This window comes from Puccinia triticina, chromosome 16A (assembly GCF_026914185.1).
Source record: "Puccinia triticina chromosome 16A, complete sequence".
Classification (NCBI taxonomy): domain Eukaryota; kingdom Fungi; phylum Basidiomycota; class Pucciniomycetes; order Pucciniales; family Pucciniaceae; genus Puccinia; species Puccinia triticina.
Genome location: NC_070573.1, coordinates 2,124,913 through 2,149,553, shown reverse-complemented (window position 1 = coordinate 2,149,553; position 24,641 = coordinate 2,124,913). Strand labels below are relative to the sequence as shown.

Genomic DNA, 24,641 nt, shown 5'->3' with positions numbered 1-24,641 from the left:
CTCTTAACCCATTTCTTAACTTGCTTCTTTAAGCTGGGCCACCAAAACCGGCATACAAGGCGTTGATATGTTTCTTCCACTCCTCTATGACCTAGATCTTCATGGACCATCTTCAGAAGGCGTGATTGAAAATAAGAGTTGAAGATCACCATTTGAGCTGTGGGTGAATTTCTTTTCATGAGCTTTGAATCCTTTACAAAGTAATTGATTGACTTCCTCCGGAGTTTCAGAAACTGGTCCTTCTCCATAGATTCTGGTTTTCTAAGAGTTTGTAAGTAACGCTTCATGTCTAACCAGTATCCTGGGCTTTCCCAATCTTTGATCTCTTCTGTAGCAAAATGTGCTGTCAAGGTTTGAAAGCAGGCCCTGATTACGGGTTCGTCCTCATCAAAGTCATCTGTGTCCTTGTAGTATTTGTCCTCATCGGGTCCTAAAGGTCGGCGAGAAAGTCCATCCGGCATTGTGAAGGTTTTCCCAGGCTTGTGTACCAGCTCAAAGGAAAATAATTGAATGAATGCTACCCATCGTGTCATTGGAGCATTGGGCAAAGATGGTGAGTTGATCATCTCAATTAAGGACTTAGCATCTACTTGCAGCTCAAAGTGTTGACCCCAGAGAACCGTTTGTAGCTTTTTGAGAATTCGAGCAACTCCACAGAGTTCTAACTTGGGCTGGGAGTATCTAGATTCTACAGGAGAAAATACAATAGATTCGTATAATACTGGTCTGTTCAGACCTGTTACTAACTCTTGTTGGCTGAGTACTGCTCCTGCAGCAATGAAACTTGAGTCCACCGCCAAAATGACTATGCCTGCATCTTTTGAGTAGTCAAGCTTTTTGAGGACAATATCTTCTCCTACTTTCCATTTTAGCTTCTGGAAAGCCTCCTCACATTGGTCAGTCCATTCCCATTCTTGGCTCTTGTGTGTAAGCTTTCGGAGGGGTGCTGCTATTTCGGATAGGTTTTGAATGAACATTCTGACGTAGGTGACAATCCCCAGAAATCCTCTAAGATCAGTTACATTTGCTGGGGTTGGCCAGGTTAGTACCTTATTTTTCTTTTTTGCAGATACTTTACGTCCTTCCTTGCAGACTACATGACCAACAATATCCAAGGCTGGTACGCAACAGGCAAATTTCTTTCCTGATATTGTGAGGCCAGCTTCTTCAATTCTGAACAATACACGTTCTAAAAGAATGGCATATTCCCAAATAAAGCGCCGTATTCCTGGATTTTCCTTAAGAACTTCACCGCCATAGTCTGTCCGTGGGCCTTTGATGCCGCCATCATCAATGAAAACTCCAACACTCTCTGGGATTTCGTCTTGGAGGATCCACATCATCTGAGCTTGGTATACTGCAACTGAATTTGTTGCCCCTTGAGGTAGACGTGTAAGTTGAAAACGTCCTAGTGGGGTGTCAAAAGTTGTGAGAGGTCGAGATTCTTCAGCTAATTCCCGCTCATCATAGCCACCCATAATGTCGCCCAAGCCGTAGCATGCACGTCCCGAGAAAGACTCTACAAATTCTTCCGTAGCTGGTGGGAGCCCTGCATCGCGTATTGTGACTCGGTTCATTTCTTGAAGGTCGTGGACAATCCGCAAGCGGCCATCGTGTTTGGCAACACAAAATACAGGACTTGAATAACTGGAAGTGGACTGCTCATATAGACCCGTCTCAACTCTTTCACGAACTAATTCTGTGAACTCTTCTTTTATTGCTGCAGGAATGGGAATAGGTTTTTTCTGCCAAGGAATATGTTCTACTACTGGGATAACATAAGGTAGTCCATATGAGTGCTTCAGAAGACCGCGCTCAGCTTCATTGAATGCTAAAGCTTTTTCACGGATGACTATAACATTTTTAAAAAGCTTTAGCTCTTCTGGATACAGCCATCCTACTGGTCCAAAGTTTACAACTTTGAGTCTTTCTTCTGTTATCTTGGTGGTTTCCTGGAATTCTGGTGGAAATGGAGTAAGTGGTGTTTTGTACGGGTCTCTTGAAAGTGGTGGGCGTTTGAGAGGTGGGTTTATTGCTTGAGGCATTGGTTTGTTTACAGGCTTGACTTTTTTTCCAACTGGTTTGTATTTAGTCATACACCATACTCGTCCGTCCTGCCAGTTTTTGCATATTTCCGCCTGTGCATTAGCTCCAAAACCCCTTCCAAGTAAGTCTTTGAAACTCTTGTCAGATCCAGAGAATTGAAAATCTTCTTTTATTTCTTGTGTTAGTACATTTCCAAAGGAAAGAAAGCTTCTGAAACAACTCAAGTGATTAATAGTTTTATTTTCTGTTTTTGTTAATTTTTGTTTTGTAGAATTATATAGAGAAGATAATTTAGATGAAATATTGTGTGTCCAACCTTTGCAAGCAGGTACTCCAGAATTAATCTCAACGGTTGGTATTGAGGTTACTCCTTTTAAGGGAGTACCCTTATTTATAAAAAAGGCTGACTCTTGAGTTTTTCAAGAGCGTCACAGGCTGTCTCACTAAATTTGCTCGAAAGTTCACCTGTAGTTTGAGGATTTTCCAACTTGGAAAGACAGCCGGTGGTCAGGGGTTCGTCAAGACACTGTTTCCTCTTTTCCCACCCGTATCCTTCAAATGCCTTTGCCAAAGTGATTTGCACTCTTCTTTCCTTATGGCCTTGGAAGGTGAGTACCTCTCCTTGTGAATAATACTCCAGCTGACATTTATTGTCAAACAAAAAAGGTCTTCCAAGAATAGGCAAGGTTGCCTTGATTGCTGTAAAGAGGTGGATAGGTCCTGAAAAGCTCCCAATGGTTATTGGGCAGAATTCCACAACTCCAGTGATATTGCACTGTTCTCCTCCTACACCAGACAAAGGAATCTCTATGTGAGTAATTTCTAGACCTAAATGAAATGCCAAACCTTCTGGGATCATGTTGACCATAGACCCCGAGTCAACCAAGAAATTTATATTCTGGTTTCCTAATTTAGTGTTGATAAAGCCCAGGGCGCAACTGTAAAAACTGGAACCATCAAGTCCCTGTTTATCCTCATTTAGCTTCATAGATGCCGACAAAAGGTTTTTTTCTGCTTCTGTTTGGGGTTCTGAAGATAGATAGGTTGTAGTACCAGATTTTTGTGGTAACCGTTCTGATAGCCGTTTGATCATTTCCTCTGTAAATCTAGGAGCCATATTACTGAGCTGAGAAAATGTGACTGAAAACTGAGCATTATCAATTTCATTTGCAACAGCATTTTCGGTTTTTGATGCTCCTGCTCTTGGTTTAGGCTTCTTGGTGGCCACTTCCGGAGTTTCTATGCGGTCCACATCCATTCGGTTATCTTCCATATGCTTTGTCAGAATCTCGAAGGGTCCACCAGATTTGGGGATTATTTCAGGCTCCTTCCGTCCAGAGAACCCTCCACCTCGGCTTTGTACCCCATTTGAACTTAAAGGAAGCTGGCTTATGAAGTTTTCGGCTCCGGTGGTTGGTGCTTTCCAGTCTTTCCAGTGAATAATCCCAACAGAGGAAACAATGTCTCGAGAAGGTTGGGATTCTTTTTCCTTCTTTAATATTGTTTTAGCTTCGGGTACCGGAATGTTATTTGGAAAAGTGGCTGGTCCAAAAGAGGCTAACTGAGCAGATAATTGCTTCATTTTTGGGTCAACTGAAGCACAGGCAACTACCGTTCGGATGGGGCGAGCTGGGTCATATGGAATTTTGTCCCCATTTGGTAAGTGGAAATCACGTCCAATTCGCCGTACCAGTCCTTGTTTTTCATCCTCTGCTAATAAGAAACATTTGGGAAGTGTGTGCCCTTCTTTGCTACAGTAATAGCAAATAGGAGACCTAGATTCATATAAGGCTTTTCCGGATGGTCCCGCATCTCGATTGAATTCTCTGCCAGCAGTTGTCGGAATTTTCTCCAGTTTCTGGGCTAGAGATAGGATACCCTTGGCAATATCTTCAACCTTTTCTTCCAGAGCACCAGCAGGGTTCTCTGAAATCATCTTCTGACGGAGGATTTTGCCTTGTTCAGATCCTTTCTTTGCATCTAGTGACTTTTGCATCACACAATTAGCTTTGGTAAAGGCGCCTCCGTATCCAAATGTGTCCTGGGCCCCGGCCTTCATTTCCATTTCACTGAAGTTGATGAGATCCTTAAGCTCTGGTGGTTTGCAGTAACCGTCCTTCCCGTATGTGATCTTGTTTCCCTTGATTAATTCTCGCTTGATGTTTGTTTGACTGCTACATCACTGACTACCGGCTCACATCACATCCCCCATCACACCGGCCTAACCCAATCCCGAGTCACATCTGCAGGTCGACTCATCATCTGTACCCTTCTCTCCGCGCTACCCCTGCGGCCATCCTAACTCACCTTGGCCGCCAACCTCTCCAACTCGCCGTGTCAATTGCCAGCGGCCAGCTGATCAAACATCTACACCCGTCGGCGCCAGGCCTCAAGCACAGCCCAATCATCTACTGGATTGTGATTGTCTCGAAAGCCACGCTTCACCCGCCTGCCCATCATCCGACCCGGTCTTGATGGGATAGGGAATCTACGAAAAGCTTGTCTGGCTGCTTTAAATCTGATTCAGTTCGTCTCTCTACCCCTTCAATCTAACCTGTAGTTTGCTCTGGATCTGATTGTTTCCCCCGTTTTTCCCTCCTTCTATAATCTACACACCCTCAACACGCCAAACGTGGTCCGATCCGGAGTATCGAAGGCAAACCTGGCTCAGATACAATGCTGCCCGCCACTGATCTGCCTCCGATGGTCCGAACAGAGGCCGCCGCGTCCTCGACGCCTTTCGAGCCGACGGTGTTGAGGGAGACAACGGGTGGTCCAGCTGGACGGCCGGCTAAGCGTGCTGGAGGACCTCCTGGGCTCGCGCAGTCTCCTGCAGGCGGCGTCGACAGCCGGTGGCGGAGAGGTTAGTCTTCCCCCGCCTCTGCTGGTGACCATCGCCAAGCTCGAGCACCAGCTCTCGCTGCTCACCCAGCCGCGCCATCTGGACTCGATCTCCCGCCGAGTGAAGTTGATCGTGACCGCCGCAAGCTCACCGACTCCCAGCCCCTCTCCATCGCCCTCGCCAGCGGTATCACCGTTGTCACCAGCAACCAAGCTTCTCCGCCCTCTCCCCCGCCCTCACCAACGTCCCCGGCGTCATCACCCCCGCGCCTTCTCCCGACCGCGCCCCGCTTCTGCCCCCAGACGCCCTGCACAAGCTCGACCGGCTTTACAGCCTCCTGCCCCGGCTTGACCCCCTGCTCCCGCTCGTCCCCCACCTCCTCAGCAGACTCCGCTCCCTCGCCCACCTCCACGCCAGCGCCGACTCCTTCCGCGCTAGACTCGACAACGCCCTCAATGGCCTCCGCGCTACCTCCGACCGCACTGCTCACCTCTCCAAGCTCCTCAGTACTATCTAAAATAACGCGAATGCTAACCACGCCCTCGTCAACCAACGCATCGACGGCCTGTTGCTGGCCCTCGACCGCCTCAAGCCCTCCTGAAGCCCTGCGCTTGTTTTTTCTACTGCTTACATACTCGCCCGGTTGTGGGTGCTCCATCATGTGCATTCTCAGGTCTGCTTTCCCCCCCAAAAAGAAACAACTCCACCGCCTTGCCCCTGCCTTTTTTGTCTGTAGATCAAGTCCAGTGCCACCCAAGAGGACAAGGAGCCACGTGCAGCGGGATTGCGGCCCAGAATCCACGCCATGCCCCATGATGGCCGCGCTCCAGATATGGTATGGTCCTGTCGAACAGGCGCAGAGAGGCAGCCCCATCTGGCGGTGGTCCGCGAGACCCGCGGTTTTGCCTGCTTTTTTACTACACAGCTAAACAGTATAAAACTTTCAGGGAACTTTCCAAGTTGATTATTATCTGTGCTATCACTTTTTTGGAAATATTTTGTCATCAGAACATGAGAAAGATCAGGGGTGTGTGATGGGTTTAGTGGGAAAGTTACTGCTAACCGTGCATCATTATTATGACACACCCAAAAAGTATAAAAACTTCATCTAATCTTTAATTTTGCATATAATTATCTGTGCTATGAAAATTTTGGCAACAGGGTTTCATGAGAACATGAGATATAAGGGGTGTGTGGCGGAATTAGTGGGAAAATGACTGTCAACTATATAACTTATTGGTTAGATACCAAAGAAGTCCAATAATTTCAGGAATACTTTAATGTTGCAAACTCTTCATGCCATGTAATTCTTAGCAATGTGGTGGCATCAGGACATGAGATATATGGGGATTTGCACTAGTAGGTACTATGACTACTGTGCACACCTTATATCCCATGTCATGAATTTAGAATATGGCCAGAAATTTTATGGTACATATAATATGCATACATGTAAGTTACCTGAAGGTTTGAGACTGATGTAACATGTAAAAGAAAAATTATACTGTTAGCAGTCATTTTCCTACCAAGCCCTCTGTGAAAGAAATGGAGTAACTAGGATTGATTGCCTATTAGCTAACCATGTATATATACAAAATACGCAACCATGATATAAGAAAAGTGAGAATAGATTGTGTACCTAGGAGCAAGTTGTTATCCAGCTCCTTATAGTTTAAGTATAGAAAGGTTGAGAGAGTTGGCAAACAGCTGTTGAGCAGCTGTGCTAGTTGTTGAGGTAAAGATGGAAAAGGGCAAGAAATAAAGCGCTAATGAACAACATTTGTTGAAGTCAGCATCTGACAAGCCAGAGTTCTGGTCGGGGCACTCTTGCTCTCACTTTTAGCTTGGTCTTTTGTTCAGAGCTGCGGTTCGGTGATGCGCTGGGACAGGAAGCTGTTTATGAAGCTTAGGGCAAAAACCCATCAAAAATAAGGGTTTTGGGCCCTAGCACTATAACTATGCTGATGTAAACACTGGTAATTTAAATTACCAAGCTTGTTACGTGGCAAATATGGCCACTACAAGGGTTTAAACACTCTGTAACAGAGGAAGGATTAATTATGAAATTAATAATATGAAATTAATAATATGAAATTATTAATTACAGTTGGCGTAATAGTAGGTGGTAAGCGCTTAAACTGATTGGCTGCTTGACAGAGGCAGAGGTCTTGCGGCAACTACTTATAAGGATAAATCTTTAAATATGCTAATAAGGGATTTTTGATGATTTGAAGGGTTTAATCCAGTGGATTTTGCGTGCTGGGGATGGTTTAAAAGGAAAGGGGGCTACAGTAGTAGCTGGGGAGAATATTCACGGTAAACTCACGGTTTATGGGTGGTGAAAGGTCTGGGGGATCTTTTCCTGAGGGCCAAATAGGCCTCTATTTATAGAGGGGACTTCAGTGGGCACAACCTGTAAGGGTTCTATGAACCCTCACTGACAACGACAAAGAAGAAGCGCAGATGACGAGGCGAGAGCCGTTTGAGTTCTAGTTCCAAACGGTGTAGCTAGTATTTCAAAGACTAGTCGAGAGAGATCAGATCTCTCTGGCTAGATACATAGAAAAAGCAGAAGAAAGAAAGGGTGCTCACCTAGTCGAGAGAGATCAGATCTCTGCTTGACTAGGGGAGAGCGGGGTCGAGTCTATGTATGAGTCTCGCAGGGGGTTTAGGGTTAGGTGATCCCGTAACCCCTTGTGTGAAGACCCAATGTCGCGGGGGTCTTCACAGTCTCCCCCCCTATAAGAGGGAGGGAGCGGTCGGCTGAGGTCGAGTGCGAGTGGGGCGGTCGAGAATACGGAACAGGGGGATGTTGGGGGGGGGGGGGGGGTGTGTTGAGAGAAATGTGTATTTATAGGAAGTCGAGGCTGAAGATTGATGAGGTGCTGGCTTGTCGTAGATGCCTACGTCCCCGGCAGGGTTGCAGTCGATAGGCCGTTTGCAGGCTTGTGGAACAGGGGTCAGCTGAGTCGGGGTTGGCGAGTTGAAACAGACTAAGTATGTAGGAACCGAGGAATGTAAGGGAATGAATATTGGGGATTCTGAGTGGGATTGCTGGTACGGGGTTGGCAATGGAGGACGGCGATAAAGGGACCGTGGTTTACAAACTACAGGGAAGGGGGCGCGTAAGCGTCTCCCTGCGTGAAAGAAATGGATGGCGCCGGGGGAAGGGAGTGTGTGACCGGCTGAGACGTACTTATCGTCTGTCCCCGTTGTGGAGGAGTCATCTATGAAGTCAAGGAGCTCTTCTCGAAATTCCAACTGCGAGGCGTCGGCCATCTGTATGTTGGCCAGTGAAAGAGTTTTGGCCTTGACTGGGATGTCTTCGGTGTCTGAGGGTTCCGAATCTTCCCTGTCTCGTTCGATAAAGGTTAATGGATCATTGCCATAGTTAAGCGCTTTGGCCTCCATGTGACCTTCAATCACAGCGACGGTGGATATGCCAGCTTCATCAAAGGCTGGGGCCTGCACGCTTGTTGCAGCCACTCCTGCTGGTTGCCCTGTTGCTTTGCCAGCGGACGAGGTCAATGGTCCCTGGGAATTCTTCCAAGCTCAAGGTGTGACATAGTTTGCCGGCTTTGGCGGGACTACGAATGAGGGCGGAACAACGATTCGTTGTTCTTGGGGCCACGGGCAGGCACCGGCTAAGTTTCCGCAGTGCTTCTTGCAGAAATGACATTTGCTGACCAAATCGGCACTCTGAATAGTGCCTCTGGCACTCTGAATAGTGCCTCTGGCACTATGAATAGTGCCTCTGGCACTATGAATAGTGCCTCTGGCACTATGAATAGTGCCTCTGGCACTATGAATAGTGCCTCTGGCACTATGAATAGTGCCTCTGGCACTATGAATAGTGCCTCTGGCACTATGAATAGTGCCTCTGGCACTATGAATAGTGCCTCTGGCACTATGAATAGTGCCTCTGGCACTATGAATAGTGCCTCTGGCACTATGAATAGTGCCTCTGGCACTATGAATAGTGCCAGAGAATCTTGATTGCAATCCAGTTGGCTAGTGTGTGGTACGGGAATGTCTTGACAGGTCTGTAAGGATAATTGCAAATGGGTGGAGGGCTCTTGAACAACGCTTCACCGCAAGAAGGGCAGTTCCCACCCAAAGAATTCACAAAATGCTTGCTAGTCAAGCAAAATTTTGAGGTGCAATGCGTGATTGATGGTGGGTTGAATTGTTTTTTTTTGCGAAGCGAGTGGGCTGTGGGGCGGACTGGTGCTGGATAGATTGAAAAAAAAGACGGGCAACAGGTGGCATGTATAATGATTTGCAATAGGCCAAGACGGTTAAAAACTGTGTCAATTTTTTTTGGTATTTGGTCAAAGGTGATGTGGTAGTTTGGAGTATTGGGATTGCTCAATAGCCATTTTTCAATTTCCATCCTTAAAAAGCGGTTGACAGCATCCTCACTAAGACGTTCCACTAGCGAAAGTTTGGCTGCTTGAATCATCACAACCAGAGCATGAGTTTTGTAGAAATCGAATGATTTAACAGACACAGCGGGGACGGTATTTGCATGTTTGTTGCTAGAGCTTGATGATTGGAGAAGTGCCAAAGGAATCCTATCATCCTTTCTTGGGGGAACCGCAGCCGTGGATGTACTGACCTAAATCAAGCAAAATTAACTTATTATTCAAGTCTTTGGCTCCCAAGTCCCCATATTGAAAAAATCACCTGGTCTGTTGATCCGGATTCATTTTGAGACACCTATTTTAATTTTGGCACAGATTGATCAGAATGACAGAAGAAACTTCAATATCATGGCTGGACTGAGTATTAGACTGAAGAAGAAGGAATAAAATGAACTATTTATCAGATTATAAAAATAACTTTCCTGTCTTTCTTTCAATGAGTTGTCAAGGGTGTTTGATGGGCCAGTCTGCTTTAATTTTTCCTTGATTTTATTTTGATGGTTGGTATACGCCGACTGGGACATTTGAAATCCTGTTTTGACGACTCCAGTGTCTGGATGGTTCAGCTTATTACAGCCAAGTTCAATACAGGTCCAGGTCACGTATTTGACACCCATGCTAAATCTTGAAAATTGATCTCTCGATGAGTACTAGAAGTTTTTCCAAAGGAAAAATAGTTGAAATATTTACTTACCCGTTTCTGTTCTTTACCCAAAGCTGGTGCTTATTGGTCTGGTTGGGTTGATTTTAACAGGGTTGTGCTCTGGACTTGTCCAATGTCAAACTTTAATCTGATTTGGAATGCGGCCCCACTTGGGCAAAGCCTGGCAAGGGGCAAGCCTCCAAAGGAGGCTAACTTAATTGAAAGGTGGCCCCTCCTTGAGCAAAGTGCAAGACACTAGTGCCCCATGGCTGCTGGGGGCAATGCCACCCTTGCATCACTCTGCCACTACAGTTGCACAAGGCAATAAGCTGTACTGGCGCGCCTGAAGGATTTACATTTTGCAAGCGGGCCCTTAAGCTGTCAAGACCATGGGCTCAAACCACAACATGAACACATTTTTGTGCTTTTCAGATGGAGGGCAGTCCAGAAATATTGTGGCAAAGGTTTCTGCCCAGTGGTTCTGTTTTTTTGAAATTTCACCTGGTCTGATTGGACCCACCTGTGTATACCCATAGTTATAGACTTATTGGTTGGCATGTGGCCTGTATAAATTGCCATCAACCCATAGATGGATGTTCTAAACCCAGACATCAACACACAGGGTCAAACTCGTGACCACTCAAACTGACCAAAGGGAAAACCTAACCACTACACAATAACAGATGCTGTTGGAAAACCCATAATCCAATCAAAAAGTGTTGGTTGAGGGGTATCCTCACCCAAAAAAGCCTGCCCTTGAAATTTTTGGGAGTTGAAAAATTGACTCCCAAAATGTGTTTACGTCACGCAGACCCAGTCACAACTTCCACCCCCAGTCTGGAGGACCAAAATTTTACCCTCGTGGATTTTGGGAGTCAGAAAATTAATTCCGCCCTTGGGAATGGGAGTGGAAGATTCAATTTCGCAAAAAAATCCATGAATTTAAAGAAAGAATCATATCTCCTTGCTGGGGCACCCAAACCCCCAAAGTTTTTACAGTGGGAACAAAGATGTCTTTAAAGCACCTGTTGAGCTTCTTGGCAGTAGCACACACCAGGAAAGTCATGTGCAACTGGGGGTCTAATTTGACGGATTTCCTACTAAGGAAATCCACCAAAGCCCTAGCTACAGTGCCCCAAAGCGCCCAAAAGTTTTACAGTGGGCAGAAAGACTTGTGGAAAGCACCTGGTGAGCTGGTTGGCAGTAGAAAACCCCAGGAAAGAGGTGGGCTACCATGGGTGCAATTTGGTGAATATTCTTCTGAGGGAAGCTGCCAAATCCTTAGGCACAGTGCCCCAAAGTGCATCAAAATTTTGTATCATGAATTTAAATACTCTGTAACCAAATGTCTAGCTGCAAGGCAGTAAAACACCAACAGAAAATGATTTTGAGGCATGCCTCCGCCCAAGTTATTAGTGCCTCTGCTACAGTTAATAGTGCCTCCACCACAGTCATTAGTCCCTCAGCCAAAGTTAATAGTGCCTGAGCTACAGTTTATATGTTGGCGGACTAATAACAGTGGCGGAGGGACCAATACCTGTGGCAGGGGCACTATTAACCGTGGGGGAGGGACTAATAACTGCAGCTGGCACTAATAACTGTAGCTGAGGACTAATAACTGTAGCTGAGGACTAATAACTGTAGCTGAGGGACTAATAATTGTTTTTTAGGGAATAATAACTGTTGTGGAGGGAATAATAATTTTGGCAGAGGGACTAAGAACTGTGGTGGAGGGACTAATGACTGTGGTGGAGGTGCTATTAACTGTGGTGAAGGGATGCCTCAAAATCATTTTCTTTTGATGGGTCACTGCCTTGCAGCTAGACATTTGTTTACAGAGTATTTAAATTCATGATACAAAATTTTGGTGCACTTTGGGGCACCATGGCTAACAATTTGGTAGCTTTCCTGCTAAGGAAATTCACCAAATTGCACCCACGGTAGCCCACCTCTTTCCTGGGGTTTGCTACTGCCAAGCAGCTAACCAGGTGCTTTAAAGATATATTTCTGCCCACTGTAAAATCTTTGGGGGCTGAGGTGCCAAAGTGAGGAGATATGAATCCAAGTTTATTAAAACCAGAGATTTGTAGAAAAAAAATTCAAGGGTTTCCCCATATAATAGACCCATTTAAGAAAAAAAATACATGATTTACCCCACAAGCTCAAAAAAATAGAAAAGAACATCAAACTTATGCTATTATACTAAGCTCACAAAATACAAAAGAAAAAAATGTTTTTTTTTTCCATTCAAGATGAGAAAAAATCACAACCAGCAACCCAGCCCAACACCAGCCAAAGCTGCTGCACCCAGGCTCACATTGCCGCCCAACTCACCGGAAGGGACAAACAATATGTAATCAAGGGCCCCCTGCAGCGCCAAAGGCAGAATGCATCATGGGGCCCAGTACTTTACCCCCCGCGCATATGCAATTGCAACAGCGGGGGGGGTCTTGAGGACGCACCGCCAGCTGGAAGTACAACAAAAACGGATGCGCCTGGGGGGGAAAGCAGCTTGGCCAGCTGGTGTTTATATATCCGAGTCCCACCCGCGGGTTATATGCTTTGAGTTCAACTTACCTCTGGGTTCACAACCAACTCCACAGCAACAGCGCCACCAACACCGCCATGGCAAAAAACGCCACCGCCGCATAAAAATGCCACCGCCACAGATAACTAACAACGACACACCTTCCTGGCTCACGGTTGGTTTACCCAAAGTGCTGACTGACTAGCCCGTCCACCTCACCACAATGCTTGGCTACGAGGCTGGTATGACTCACATTGTAAGTCCAGACTGTCCATACCCTGATCTACCATCCAACTGAATGAATCTGCTCCCCCTTGCTTTCCACTCTGTTAGCTCTGTGACCTTCACCGACCCGGATCCAAGACGTACGCCAATCACAGGGGGATTTGAATATAGGTCTTTCAAACGGCAACTAATCATGACCGATAGATTCTGCTCGAGTGAGGTTGGCATGTAGTCCAGCAAGCATCGTTCACAAACTTTCTCTCTGGGTGTTTTCTTTTCCAGATCTTTCAGCGGCGCTTTTGCAGAGACCGACAACCCCTTCGACGCCAAGCAATTGAAAATACCTTACATTGTTCAAGAAGGTTCTTTCGAGAAAGCTGCTCTCGGAGATAGGCTATACCAGGAAAGTTTTTCCGGCGAACTGGACGTACAGCGAGATTCCGAGACTTACGACACCTCTGGGTGTTGACCGACCGGAAGATTCTCACCCAGTGCATCCATCTCAAGCGGAGCAAAGTGAAGTCACTTGCGCAGAGATGATGCGGCCTAATCGAGTGTCCCACATCGAACTACAACCCAAGCTTGATGATCTCCCAGGTCCAGTGGCTCATCGCCGACGGGCTCCAAAAGCTCAGCCTCGGCACCGACAATTTGGGGGGATAGGACATAGGGATCCTGAGCAGGATCGGGGACGCAGCGTCCGCCGCCGCTTGGCTTTCCCTACCACATTTCACTCCAGCCAATGATACGCCTCCCAAACAGCTAAAATTGACAAACTCGTCTATGCAGCCACTTTCGGCGGCGCCCGCGTCTCTAATCTCGACGACTGTGTTGGCAAACTCGCGCTTTGCAAGATGTTTGGCAGGCTACTCATTCAGACCGGTGTTGCATCCCCGCTCCCTCATCTCAGTTTGTTGACTCAACTGGTTTACAACTAGCTCGCAGCCGAGTCTGCTCTCCAGCTCGGCGAGTGTTTTTGTTGGCCGCGGGCCCACTGCTCCGGAGACCGCCCTCTCTCTCGACTTGCACTCTTTCTAGCTCTCGCGCAAACTGGCCGGCGAGCACGTGGGGCGCTCAAAATTATCCAAAAGAAGTTGCTTATAGAAAACGACCTGCCCATCTGACCCAATCTCTTGAAGGTTTTTGTCACCCTTGTTGATGTCGCCGACCGCCCGCCTCCTCATCCCCCAGCCTCCCCCCCTCCCACCTATCTTATCTGGTGATTCAGCAGATGGAACATGCCCTTGCCATTCAGCCTGTTCAACCTTGAACAGGCTTCAACTGTGATCTGTTGTTATCAAACCCTGACTAGACCAGGACACCACGATGAATGTGAGGTAAGGTGGTACATCTGATGGGCCTGAGGTAACAATCAGAGTGAAGAACATTTATTTTAGAGTCTCCAAGTACATTTTTGATTATCTTCAGGCTCTGAGAAATTAGAAAAAGGACAGCAGGAAAATATTATTTCTTTTAATTTTTGGTCAGCATGAATCTTTGCTTGTGACATCTCTTGACTGGTTGGGTTCTCAGTTTCTTTCTGATTAATTAAATGCTTGTATGTATTCCTCATCTGGACTGTTTAGTGAAATTGGGATTCAATGACAGGGAAATGTGATGTCATTTTCAAGCAAAAGTTCTCCAATTCCTGGAATTTATAGTGTGCAATGGTGAAATTGAATTGATCTTCCTTGGAGGCTCAGGAGGTATCAATCACAATGTTCTTTACCACAGTTAACACCAAAACACAACAGCTAATATTCTGACTTTGCAACACAGTTCACACTGCACAAGAATTTGAATTGTGACTCAAATCTCTGAATAAAGACACTAATTTGTGGAGAAGGTATGTTTAACATTTCCTGCAATATTAGACATGAAATGCAACTGCCTTGAAAACTCAAGATTAGAATGCAGCAAGCAGAGTAGACAACTTGGGGTTGATTTTAATCACGGGATGGCAAGTGCAAATCAGGGAGGGTGGAGGTCAGGCCATTTCGCCAGAAAGGGGTACACAGGGGCCAGGTATCTTAGACCCTGCAATCTTCCTGTGATTTGGCAGGTGGTTTGAACTTTGAACTAAAATCATCAACTGTCATCAAATGATGACAGGGGCAAGAGTATAGGGAAATGAACATCTTGAAATTGTAATTGTAGCTTGGATGAAGTGTTGGCTTTGTTACTGGTTGAGCTTGCTGGATATTGTGAGGTATGTACTATTTGAATTTCATGGTGAACAGTATTTACAATAGACTTGAGTGGATTATAAAGTTTTGATGATTGTGGAAAAAGCTATATTTGGCCGGGCAACTACTTGAGAGAAATTGGCCCGGCCTGGCCTGCCCAATAATGTTGGGGTCCAACTTGGGCTGGCCTGCTGATGGCCCCAGCCCGCCCAATATCCATGCCTAGGAAATTTTATTGAGTATGATTGGGCTAAATGTATTGGACACTGAAAAAAAAATCATTAGAACACTTGAATCCAAATATCTCAAATATTTGTACTGAATTCAAAGTGTAAAACCAAGAATGGCTAATATGAATTTGAAGTCTGATAGGAGTAATTGTGAATAATAATAAAATTATTTGTTTATTGGTGGAACTTGTTCCTCTTGGGAGGCTGGCAGGGCATGTCATAGTGGGAAAGGCATTGTTGACCAGAGGGTTTAATTGAATTCATGTAATTGAGGACAATTGTGGCTCATTTCCACTTTGTATTCTGGTTTGATCCCTCATATTAACCCAACAAACAGCCTCATTGTGGTATTACTATATATATGTACCCTTAAAAGTACAGCGGCGCAGCCGCCTTGATCTCTAGTTTTTCTTTAAATTCATGGATTTTTTGTGAAATTAATTTTTTGGCTCCCATTCCCAAGGGGGGAGTTGATTTTCTGACTCCCAAAAACCATGTGGGTCCAATTGTGGATTTTGTGACCTGGTCTGTGCAATATAAAAGTCGATTTTTCAACTGCCAAATTTTTTTACCAAAAAATTGACCAAAAACTGTCCTGACCCAGAAAAAAAAGGTACAGTGGGATGCCTTGCCACAGTGAATAGTGCCTCAGCGCAAATCATCCCCTCCCCCTGAGGAAAACTCATCCCCTCTCTAGATGGGGCCTGAACATGTTGCACAGAAAGCCAAAAGAACTTCAGATACACACACAAGACCACCCAAAAAAGGAGAAGAAAAGATACATTGTACATGTATACTATTCATTAGAAGATCATGGAGAACAAGATTGGGTTTCTTTTGTCAAGTGTTTGCAGAAATATAGAAAATTGGGAAGGAGAGTAAATGGAGAATTAACAAGAAGGCAGAAGTAATCATGATATTCTTTGACCTACTATTTTGGACAATAAATGAAGAGAGTGGCAGATCCGGGAGGGGAGGGTGGGTTTTTTTTGGAAACATGATTTCAAGATTTGAGTTCAAGCATACAAGCAAAAGTTAGTTATTGAATCACCCGACGCGAGATCTTTTCGAAGACGCGGAGGGCTCAACGCCCTTGCGTTTGTCTCCAGGGGTGGATGATGATCCAGCGGTAGGGGGCAACCCGGCGTCTTTGCAAACCTTGACCATAGCAATGTCAAAGGCCTTCTCAAGGTCCCGTCCAATCACCTCCACCGGGGTAGTCGGCGCATTGAATGTGAAGCAGTTCTTCAGCATTAGCCGCACGTCCGCCTCGAACTCGCCGATGCTGTTGTATTGATCCGCGACCAGGTTCGCTTTGATTGTCCCCAGATCTTGCGCGCTCTGTTGGCCTCCAATCACCGCGTAGCAAGTTGGTATTTGGTATTTGACCGGGTCAACTGGCTCATTAAACAGCTCAACACTAATAATAACATCAAGCATCATCAGATCCCGGCAGCCACATACAAAGTTCAACACTTAGAGAGTAATAAAAGCTTACCTAGGTGCTTGGTTTAATTTATTGAATAAACCCAAGAGCGATTGTTTATTGGTATAAGACATTTTAGCGGCCTTTTCCCATTCGAGGTCCCAGACTTTCTTGAGGGCCTTAGCCTCCAATCCCAACTGACTCTCAGCGCCATTGAATTGGACGCAGTTCGAGACGATCAACTCAAAGTCAGCCATCAGTTCAGAGTGGCGTTTGTAGATGCCTTTATTGAGCTTCTTGACCATTGTCAAGAGGTCCATGGGATTCTTGATTTTGTCCAGGTAGGTTGGTGCGCCAACGGCAATCGGGTCCACTGGAATTCAAAAACAAACACCCTGCAGATGTTCCACCATCTTCCGGATGATCACTTTGGCTTTCTTTGAGTTCAGTAGATCATCGACTACTGGGCTGGCCGCTTTGACAGGCTTGCTGAGAATAGATGTGCGGATGAGCCAATGTGACTGATCTGCCGGCGGCAGTGGAGGCGGATGGACTTCTTGATATATGACTAGGGGACCCGGAAGCACCTAAGTCTGGTGTTTTGGGCAGCGCGGGTGGAGGAGATCAATTTCTTGAGCTTTGGTTGATGTACTTGGGTAAAATTGACTTTTTAGTTTTTGACTCCTTGGTAGGTGGGGAAGATGAGGTGACTGCCTTTCCTGGGGAGTCGACTGAATTGGGCAAGAGACTTTCCAGATGAGTTTTAGTAGGAACAGTCAATCTTTGAGCCCTTTTCGATTTACTGTTTGACTTTGGGCTTTTCTCCATCTTTGATTTACTCTTGGACAAATTTGGCAATATAGAAGGCATGGCTGCTTCTGAGTGATCTGCAGCAACCGGCCGGGGCGCTAGCCGTTGTATTACCTTGATTTTTATAGGATTGAAAGGTGGGGGTGGATTAACAAAGAGGATCAAAACAAAAAAGACTGAAGTAAGTGAAGCCGTCAGCAGCTTTTGGGTGGGGGAAAGTGGGAGAAGAGATGGACTTAAGGGAACTGTCAGCCTTAGAGTCATCACAGCTGACCTAAAAGCTGCCTGTTCTACCTTTGTTACATATAAATTACTTTATATCTTTTTCATCTTAAGAGATATCCCTGTTTTGACTTCATATTCTGTTTCCTCATGCAATTTTAACCCTAGTTACAACTTACCAATTCATTGTAACTATACTCCTTCCCTGAGTTACTGAGTTGTAGCGCCCTTGCGCAGTTGTGACGTGTCAGCGCTACTAGGCGCGCCAAACCACATGTACATATGTAAATTACATAAGCAAACTGTGAAAATTTTCGTAGTCAGGATCCCCCTTGCCTGAGGCGGATCCACAGACTTCAGCACACCAGAACCACCACCCAGATAACTCCAGGATCACCACCAAAGAGCCTACTATACTCCCAGTATACCTACCGTCACAGGCGCCTAGGATATTGACAGTAAGTAACCTCTTTCACTGAACCTTGTTTATCTCAGAGGTACAACTCTGTGTCTTGCTGGATCTGCCTTTTCTTCTTGCTTTGCTTTCTCCTTGATCACAGGGCTGTCCCTCCATATCTATAGGCCTTTGCCTCCATCTTGATCATAGGGCTGTCCCTTCTTATCATCAGGCCTTTGCCTCAAAATCTAGGTTCAGGGCTGTCCCTCAGGTTTCCCATTAAGAACCTTGACTGTCCAGAGAGAAGTCTAAAAAACTGTGGCTGGATTAAGACTTATCTAATCCAGATACCCTCCTGAGAGGAAGCTGTAGCACTTCTTGCACAGATTAGCAGCACTCTTCTGAAGAGTAGCATTGCCAGTGGACGTGCATTCCCACTAGAATAACCTAGTACTTCTCTTCCTTCTTATCCTGCTTGGTTTCTCTCTCTCTTTCTCTTTTTCTATTATAGTTGTAATTTCTTTATCCCAAGAAATCCAACAATTGCCCCCCCATTTCTTGTGTCCTGCTGTCACTATAGAGACTCAGGCTCACAGGAACCAATAGTTGAGCGCGTCGCGGTCGGATCGTTTGGTCATCTTCCTAAGGTCCTGTCGGGAGAGATAGATCCTGAATGTTTTGATGACCTGGTCGTTGGACGGATTGGCACTGAGGTTCTGGACCAACAGCTGGCTGGCTCTCTCGGTTGCGCCAGCCGCCCCCACTGCAGCTGCATGTGGGATCCGAGTGGATAGCTCATCATCTTGGAGCCCGGCCCTCCCATTTGAATCGATTCAACATCAAGGGTGTCCCGCCCACCATCATTGACAGGTGGCAAGATCCCTCCGCCTGCACCTGGGATCCCTAACATACTACAGAATCAGACGCTATCAAAGAGGAGCCCGGGCAAGAGAGTGCCGGAACTGGAGGTGCCTGTCAGTGACAGGGATCAATGCGGTGCCTGTCACCAACAAGGTTAGAAACTGTGTCTGTCTGTGCAGATCCAGCTATAATTGACCAGTGCTGGTCATCAAAAGTGTAGCCGACTTGAAATGACCAGTGGCCGTTGAGGGACTCAATGGGAGCTCCTCAGCTGCTTGATACATCACAAGGCTCAGGGAGGTTGAGGATTTGCCGCTGGTTGAGCATTGGCCTCAAGGCTCAGGGCCATATGTACATATGTATTTGTCTTGGCATTGTGATGCAAGGGGCAGGTTGTACCACTACCCAAAGCCACAACCTGAGTTCGAGTTAGAGTCAGAAATGAACTCCCTGCATGTCAACTGCACGCAGTTGACATATTTTTTTTTGCAGTGTATTGTTCTATTCCAGCCACCCCTGTTGGTACCCTACGTACTACTGTGTAGTCTATGGGACTGCGTTGCCGAGGCTAGCGGACAGGTGTTTTCGGCCTCTCGCGCGCCCTTGCTACATCTCACTCCCCCTCCTGCTATTTGTACATGTAAAGACCTTCATGTACTTACATATCACTTGTTACCAATACCCTACATGCTGTGCAGCAGTGCCGCAGCCATTGCAGCAACCACATTTGTTGTGGAATGGGTACGCTGCTATAATCTATTGACATGTCCCACCCGGCCGGCCAACGGCGACACCACTTCACTCCGTTCATCCCAGCATCAACTCTCCATCCGCTTCCTCAAAGATGTCCTACAACCTCAACACCCCATCTGGTACATATAACAATATTAACTACGACCAGTCGCACGGTTATGGCCAGTCCCCTTCCCATTCATCCGGTTATCAATCCTCACCCCATCAATCCACGCATTCTGGTTTTCCCACCGGCTTTCACCCTCACTTGCAGCATCAGTCTCCACTCCACTCACGTTCACATCATCCCCCCACCTCTGGTTCCCAGCAATCACTCCTTTACGCTCGACGTCAACAAGGTCCACAGCTCAATTGTATGGATCCTAACTTTACGCCTCACATCCCCCAATTGTCTGAGCTTTTTGATCAGCTTGCTTCACCTTCTGAGTTCCACTCCTCCAATTATGCGCATCAGCGTCACGACCACTTGCCCCACTACAACAGCTCCCCATTAAACCCATCTGATGCTCGTACTCCTTCAACCTACTATTCTCCATCTGTGCGTCTATCCCCCACTCCTCACATTGCTAGCCCCTTGTCTTCCCAAGTCAATATTGCTAAGCCTAGAGCCAAGCGAGCCCCCCGTGTTGCTTCATCCAGCACCAGTAGCACACCATCTTTGACCACTCATCCAGCCTTACCAGCCCATAGTACTACCCGTCAAGACCAACCTGCATCTACTGCTCCCCTTGCTTCCCTCAACCAAACCAGATCGCGCAAGCGGAAAAAGATTCAAGAGAGCAATCAGCCAGCACCCCAACCTTGTTCACATGAGGAGCTGATGAATCTAACTGAAGCGCAGCTGGCCATTGATGCCAAGAAATACTCAAAGAAGGCAATGTCCGACGCCGATAGAGCCTTTTTTGCTGAATTCTATCACAAGCAGCGAAAGGAGCTCTGTGTCCAAGCGATTGAGCGAGGTGTTTCACTTCCCATGGTAGATGCCTATCTGTACGGGTTTTTCCAATTTGATCCCTTCATTTACCAACCAGCTTATTGATATATTCACTTTGATTGCAGTGGTAAACAGATGCCGGTGAAGAAGCCAAACCGATTTAACCACTTCATGAGAACAAAGCGGGCAAGAGCTGTTTTCCGTGGCAGTAAGTTTTTCCCTTCATTTTTCATAACTACATGTATGAATTGATCATCTATCCTTCCTTGATTCTTGTTTCAGCACGAAAGGGTGTGAAGAACAAGAACAGTATGAAGGATGCGTCACTATTGTGGAACAAGCTAACCCTGAGGCGCAAGCTGCCTATCAAAATGGTGTACCAGATGATGATTACAAGACAGACGATGATGAAACACCTGTCAATGATGGGATTCGCAAGTCGATGTCATTCAAGAGGGCCTCTGAACAAGTCCCGAGCTTTCTGGATGATTGATTTTGCAAGGCAAGTGGTTTTTTGATTGCTTATTGATTGTCAATCCTTGCACAATTGTTGATTGCTTTACTTGCATTATTGGCAGGCTGTTCACATCGCCAAAACAGCAAACTGTGAGATGATAATGTTTGCAGTCTCTTGTCACCTAGCAGCACACACCTTCCAAGTTTCATTGAGCAGATCACGAGACATTTAGAAAACAAGTAAAAGGACCGAAGCTATTTAGTGTCATTTGAAAAGCAGATAATGAGGAAAACTGGAAAACATTCATTTCTCGGCAATTGAGTGGAAATGAATATTGTTAGCAAAGTGCATAAGCAGGAAAACAGGCATTTCTGGATGAAGACATGAGTGGTCTGGACAATGAAATGAGTGGAGATGATAATTGTTAGTAATGTGTATAAGAAGGAAAACATGAAACTGTTACGAACCAATTAGGTGAGCAGAGAAGCTATTTTTTATCATTATTTGAAAGGAATTCCACATCCCCGAAATGCATGTCGGTCTTTTCTTCAAATTCTCCATGTGTAACTCTATTGGATACTTTTGTTACCTTTGCTGCAATCTGCATTGACATGCTAGTTCGCATGAAGTTTCCATTCCCAGGGTCTAAGGGTGGGAGAGTTCCATGTAGATATTCTCGTTGTCAAAAAGTGGCTTGACACATAACATCAGGTTGAAATTTGATTCCAAACTTGCACTCTGGAAAAATAAATGGGCCGTCGGTGACATCGTACCCAGACTTGAATGTGAGTTTCCCAGTTTTTCGGCAGGTTGGAAGAGAGAGGAGGAAGGCAAAGGGGAGAGATGGTTCATCCTTATTGTCAACATGTGGAAGGTTGAAGAAGCCGTTTGCCGTGAAGGTTAAGTTGGAAGAGAAAAAAGAATCAGGTGTCGATTCATTCTGACCAGGGAAAGCAGAATCATAAAATGCTGGAATGTTGTGCTTGATCATGAAATCTTGATTGTGTTGAAGAGCCAAATTGGCAAAAGGATGAAAAAGTGACCAAAGGATCTGGCCCGCTCTCTTTGCTGAGCGTATTCTTCAGGGTTGTCATCGATGGCCTTCTGATTGCAATAGATCCCCAAAATCTCCAGTGCCGCCATTGACAAGAACGGCCAGGCGAGTTTACTGGGTTGACGAATTTTTTGGCCATATGGAGAAACAAACACAAGAAGTTCAATTCATCCCTTCTAGATTCGGATAGCGTATTGAGATTAGTGAAGTGGATATCGGCTATGAGCTGGTCATTTTTAGTGCCCTCGAATACACGGATGTGTCCGTAATGGTAAAGTGTAAAGGATGGGTTGTTGACATAGTTGTAGGCGAAATCGATTTCTGCTGCAGTTGGCTTTTGCTTGTAAATTGTTTTCTTTGATGGTTCCGGTCCTTTACCGCACTCATATAGATATCTGGCAAGCTGCCTATCTTTCTTCATTTGAACATATTCGGAACTGATTTTGGGGAAAAGGTCGCATGGTTCCGGAAATCGAGTTGTTTTACAAAGCGTTCCGTTGATCACGTTTGTAGTGAGTGTGCTGCTTATACCATGCTGCTTCCTTTTGGTACGTCTCCCCGGCCTCTGCTGTTGGGACCTTCTATGCTGATAACTTTACGTCCACCGGAAAGATTTGCCATAGTATAGTACGTCAATTCAATCACATGTTTAGTATAGCCCAAGAGTGCAGATCAAGCATTAAAAAAGACCCAGCAAGAGCGGTCAGGGAGGTATCATAAGGAAACAGCGTGGAATGAGGATTAGCAAAAGCATAAAATTGAGGTCTTTGCTAACTGAGCATAGGATTGGAGGACATACAAAGTTTTTTTCCTTATCCGTTTCTTCTTAGCAGGAATGTTCCGAACAGATGATTTCCCAGCTACTGGGTGCCGGTTTATCAGGGGCTCATTGTCGGAATCAACCAGGGTGGCCTGCGTAGGTTCCAGCGGTAGGGGTTGCGCTGTGCGCCATTTAATCAGGGGCTCATCGTCTGAGTCAGAGTGTGGAACCAAGGTAGCCTTCATTGGTTCTTCTGGAGGTTGGGGGTGCACAGGGTGCCGGTTAATCAGGGGCTCGTTATCAGAGTCGGAGAGGAGGCTGAGTGCAGATAGGCTTGAATCCAACTCTGAGAGGCTGGATTCACTTGGGGTTGCAGGCATTGTTCTCAATCTGATTTTCTTCTTGACTAGATCGACAGATGGCCTTAATCAGCATCATTCTGTTTTGATTTGGGAGCGAAGCAATTGAGATGCGATTAAATAGTACCATGAGCGAGCAATCTATCCCGTGAGCGATCGATTCCGCAAGCAATAAGTACTGTGAACGATCGATCCTGTGAGCAAGCAATACCCTGTGCAACCCTGTGAGCGATCAAACAGGCTTGTGAGCGATTGATCCCATGAGCTATTGAGATGAGAAACGATTAAGCAGTACCGTGGGATTTGTGAGCGATCGATCCTGTGAGCAAGCAATACCCTGTGCAATCAACCCTGTGATCAATCAAACAGGCTTGTGAGCGATCGATCCCATGACCTATCGCCACAGTCAGCAATTGAGATCAGAAAAGCGATCAGTACCGTTATCTATCCTGTGACGATCGATTGCGCAACTGATTGATACCGTGATCAGAATATCCAGCAGGAGGTTATGTGAGAATTGGAGGACTTAAGGTTCAATTGCATCTTAGTCAGCTCATGGTGACCATCATGAGAAAGAAGTGAGAAAAGAAAACATGTGAATAGGCTTATGTACCTTAAGGGCAGTGGTAGAGCGTTATGAGAACAAAGAAGTAGAGATAAAAGAAAAGGACAAGTCTGAGAATGACTGAGTTCGGAACAAGGTCGTCGAAAACAATGGATGAATCAAGTAAAAAAGAAAAAACAATAGAGCCGGAGGGGTGATGTTGGGTGAATGAAGAAAGTGTGTGGTCAAAGGTGAGCGAGTAGTGGGATTCAGCTAAAGAACAACAAAGAGAGGGAATGAAGGTCAGCTTTTTAAGCTCTTGCGTCGCACAGGTGAGACTCTGCATGACACGTACCAAGTGTGGCTGGGCTGGTTGAAACACAGGGTCCAATTGGTTTCTTACGAGACGGTGTGCGCGCCCGGTTGGTCCATGTTGTCGTCGTCTGAAACAGATGGTATTTGTCAAGGGACTAGTTAGTTTGGTCTGGCTGGTTTGGCTTCAGCGTGATGGCTTGAGAAGGTTACTTATGAGGAGGCGTGATTTGAGGCTGGTCGCTGAGCATGAGTGCGGGAGTTGTTGCCTTGCTGATCAGTCCAGTGATACAGGGCGACGACCCTGTTAACCCGTTTGTTGGCGGGTCAGGGGAGCCCGAGCCCGAAACCTGACAGGTTAAAGGAATTGGCTCCTTAATCAGTTTGTAGAGCGAGTTTGAAGCCGAGTCCCTCGATATGAGTCAGGGGAGCTTCCCCCCGCGCCTCCGATTGAGGGACTCAGCAAGCCGAGATGCTTGGAGAATTCAAAGACTTGTCACATAAATATGTATTGGCCAAAAATACTACTGAATGTCACCTTGAAAGAACACATAGTTCCAAGAGTCTCTGTTCTACAAACTACAGCTTTTTTCCACAGTGGGTCTAACAGGGGGCAGGGGAGGGAATTT

General features: G+C 46.0%; 4 protein-coding genes across 4 annotated transcripts; 2 read left to right on the top strand and 2 right to left on the bottom strand.

Annotated features, from left to right (window-relative positions):
* Positions 1-12,705: 12,705 nt before the first annotated feature.
* On the top strand, positions 12,706-13,176 carry PtA15_16A230 (uncharacterized protein; the record flags this gene model as incomplete). The annotated part of the gene is made up of 3 exons (XM_053163901.1): positions 12,706-12,738; positions 12,816-12,847; positions 12,990-13,176. 3 exons carry the CDS (start codon positions 12,706-12,708, stop codon positions 13,174-13,176), a joined length of 252 nt encoding a protein of 83 aa, XP_053027879.1.
* Positions 13,177-16,170: 2,994 nt separating this feature from the next.
* PtA15_16A229 (uncharacterized protein) lies at positions 16,171-16,869 on the bottom strand (the record flags this gene model as incomplete). Its single annotated transcript, XM_053163899.1, has 2 exons — positions 16,171-16,543; positions 16,622-16,869. The coding sequence occupies 2 exons, from the start codon at positions 16,867-16,869 to the stop codon at positions 16,171-16,173; spliced, it is 621 nt and encodes a 206-aa protein (XP_053027878.1).
* A 2,814-nt stretch (positions 16,870-19,683) lies between these two features.
* On the top strand, positions 19,684-21,019 carry PtA15_16A228 (uncharacterized protein; the record flags this gene model as incomplete). The annotated part of the gene is made up of 3 exons (XM_053163898.1): positions 19,684-20,582; positions 20,652-20,734; positions 20,817-21,019. The coding sequence occupies 3 exons, from the start codon at positions 19,684-19,686 to the stop codon at positions 21,017-21,019; spliced, it is 1,185 nt and encodes a 394-aa protein (XP_053027877.1).
* Positions 21,020-22,778: 1,759 nt separating this feature from the next.
* On the bottom strand, positions 22,779-23,177 carry PtA15_16A227 (uncharacterized protein; the record flags this gene model as incomplete). The annotated part of the gene is made up of 1 exon (XM_053163897.1): positions 22,779-23,177. One exon carries the CDS (start codon positions 23,175-23,177, stop codon positions 22,779-22,781), a length of 399 nt encoding a protein of 132 aa, XP_053027876.1.
* Positions 23,178-24,641: the final 1,464 nt, after the last annotated feature.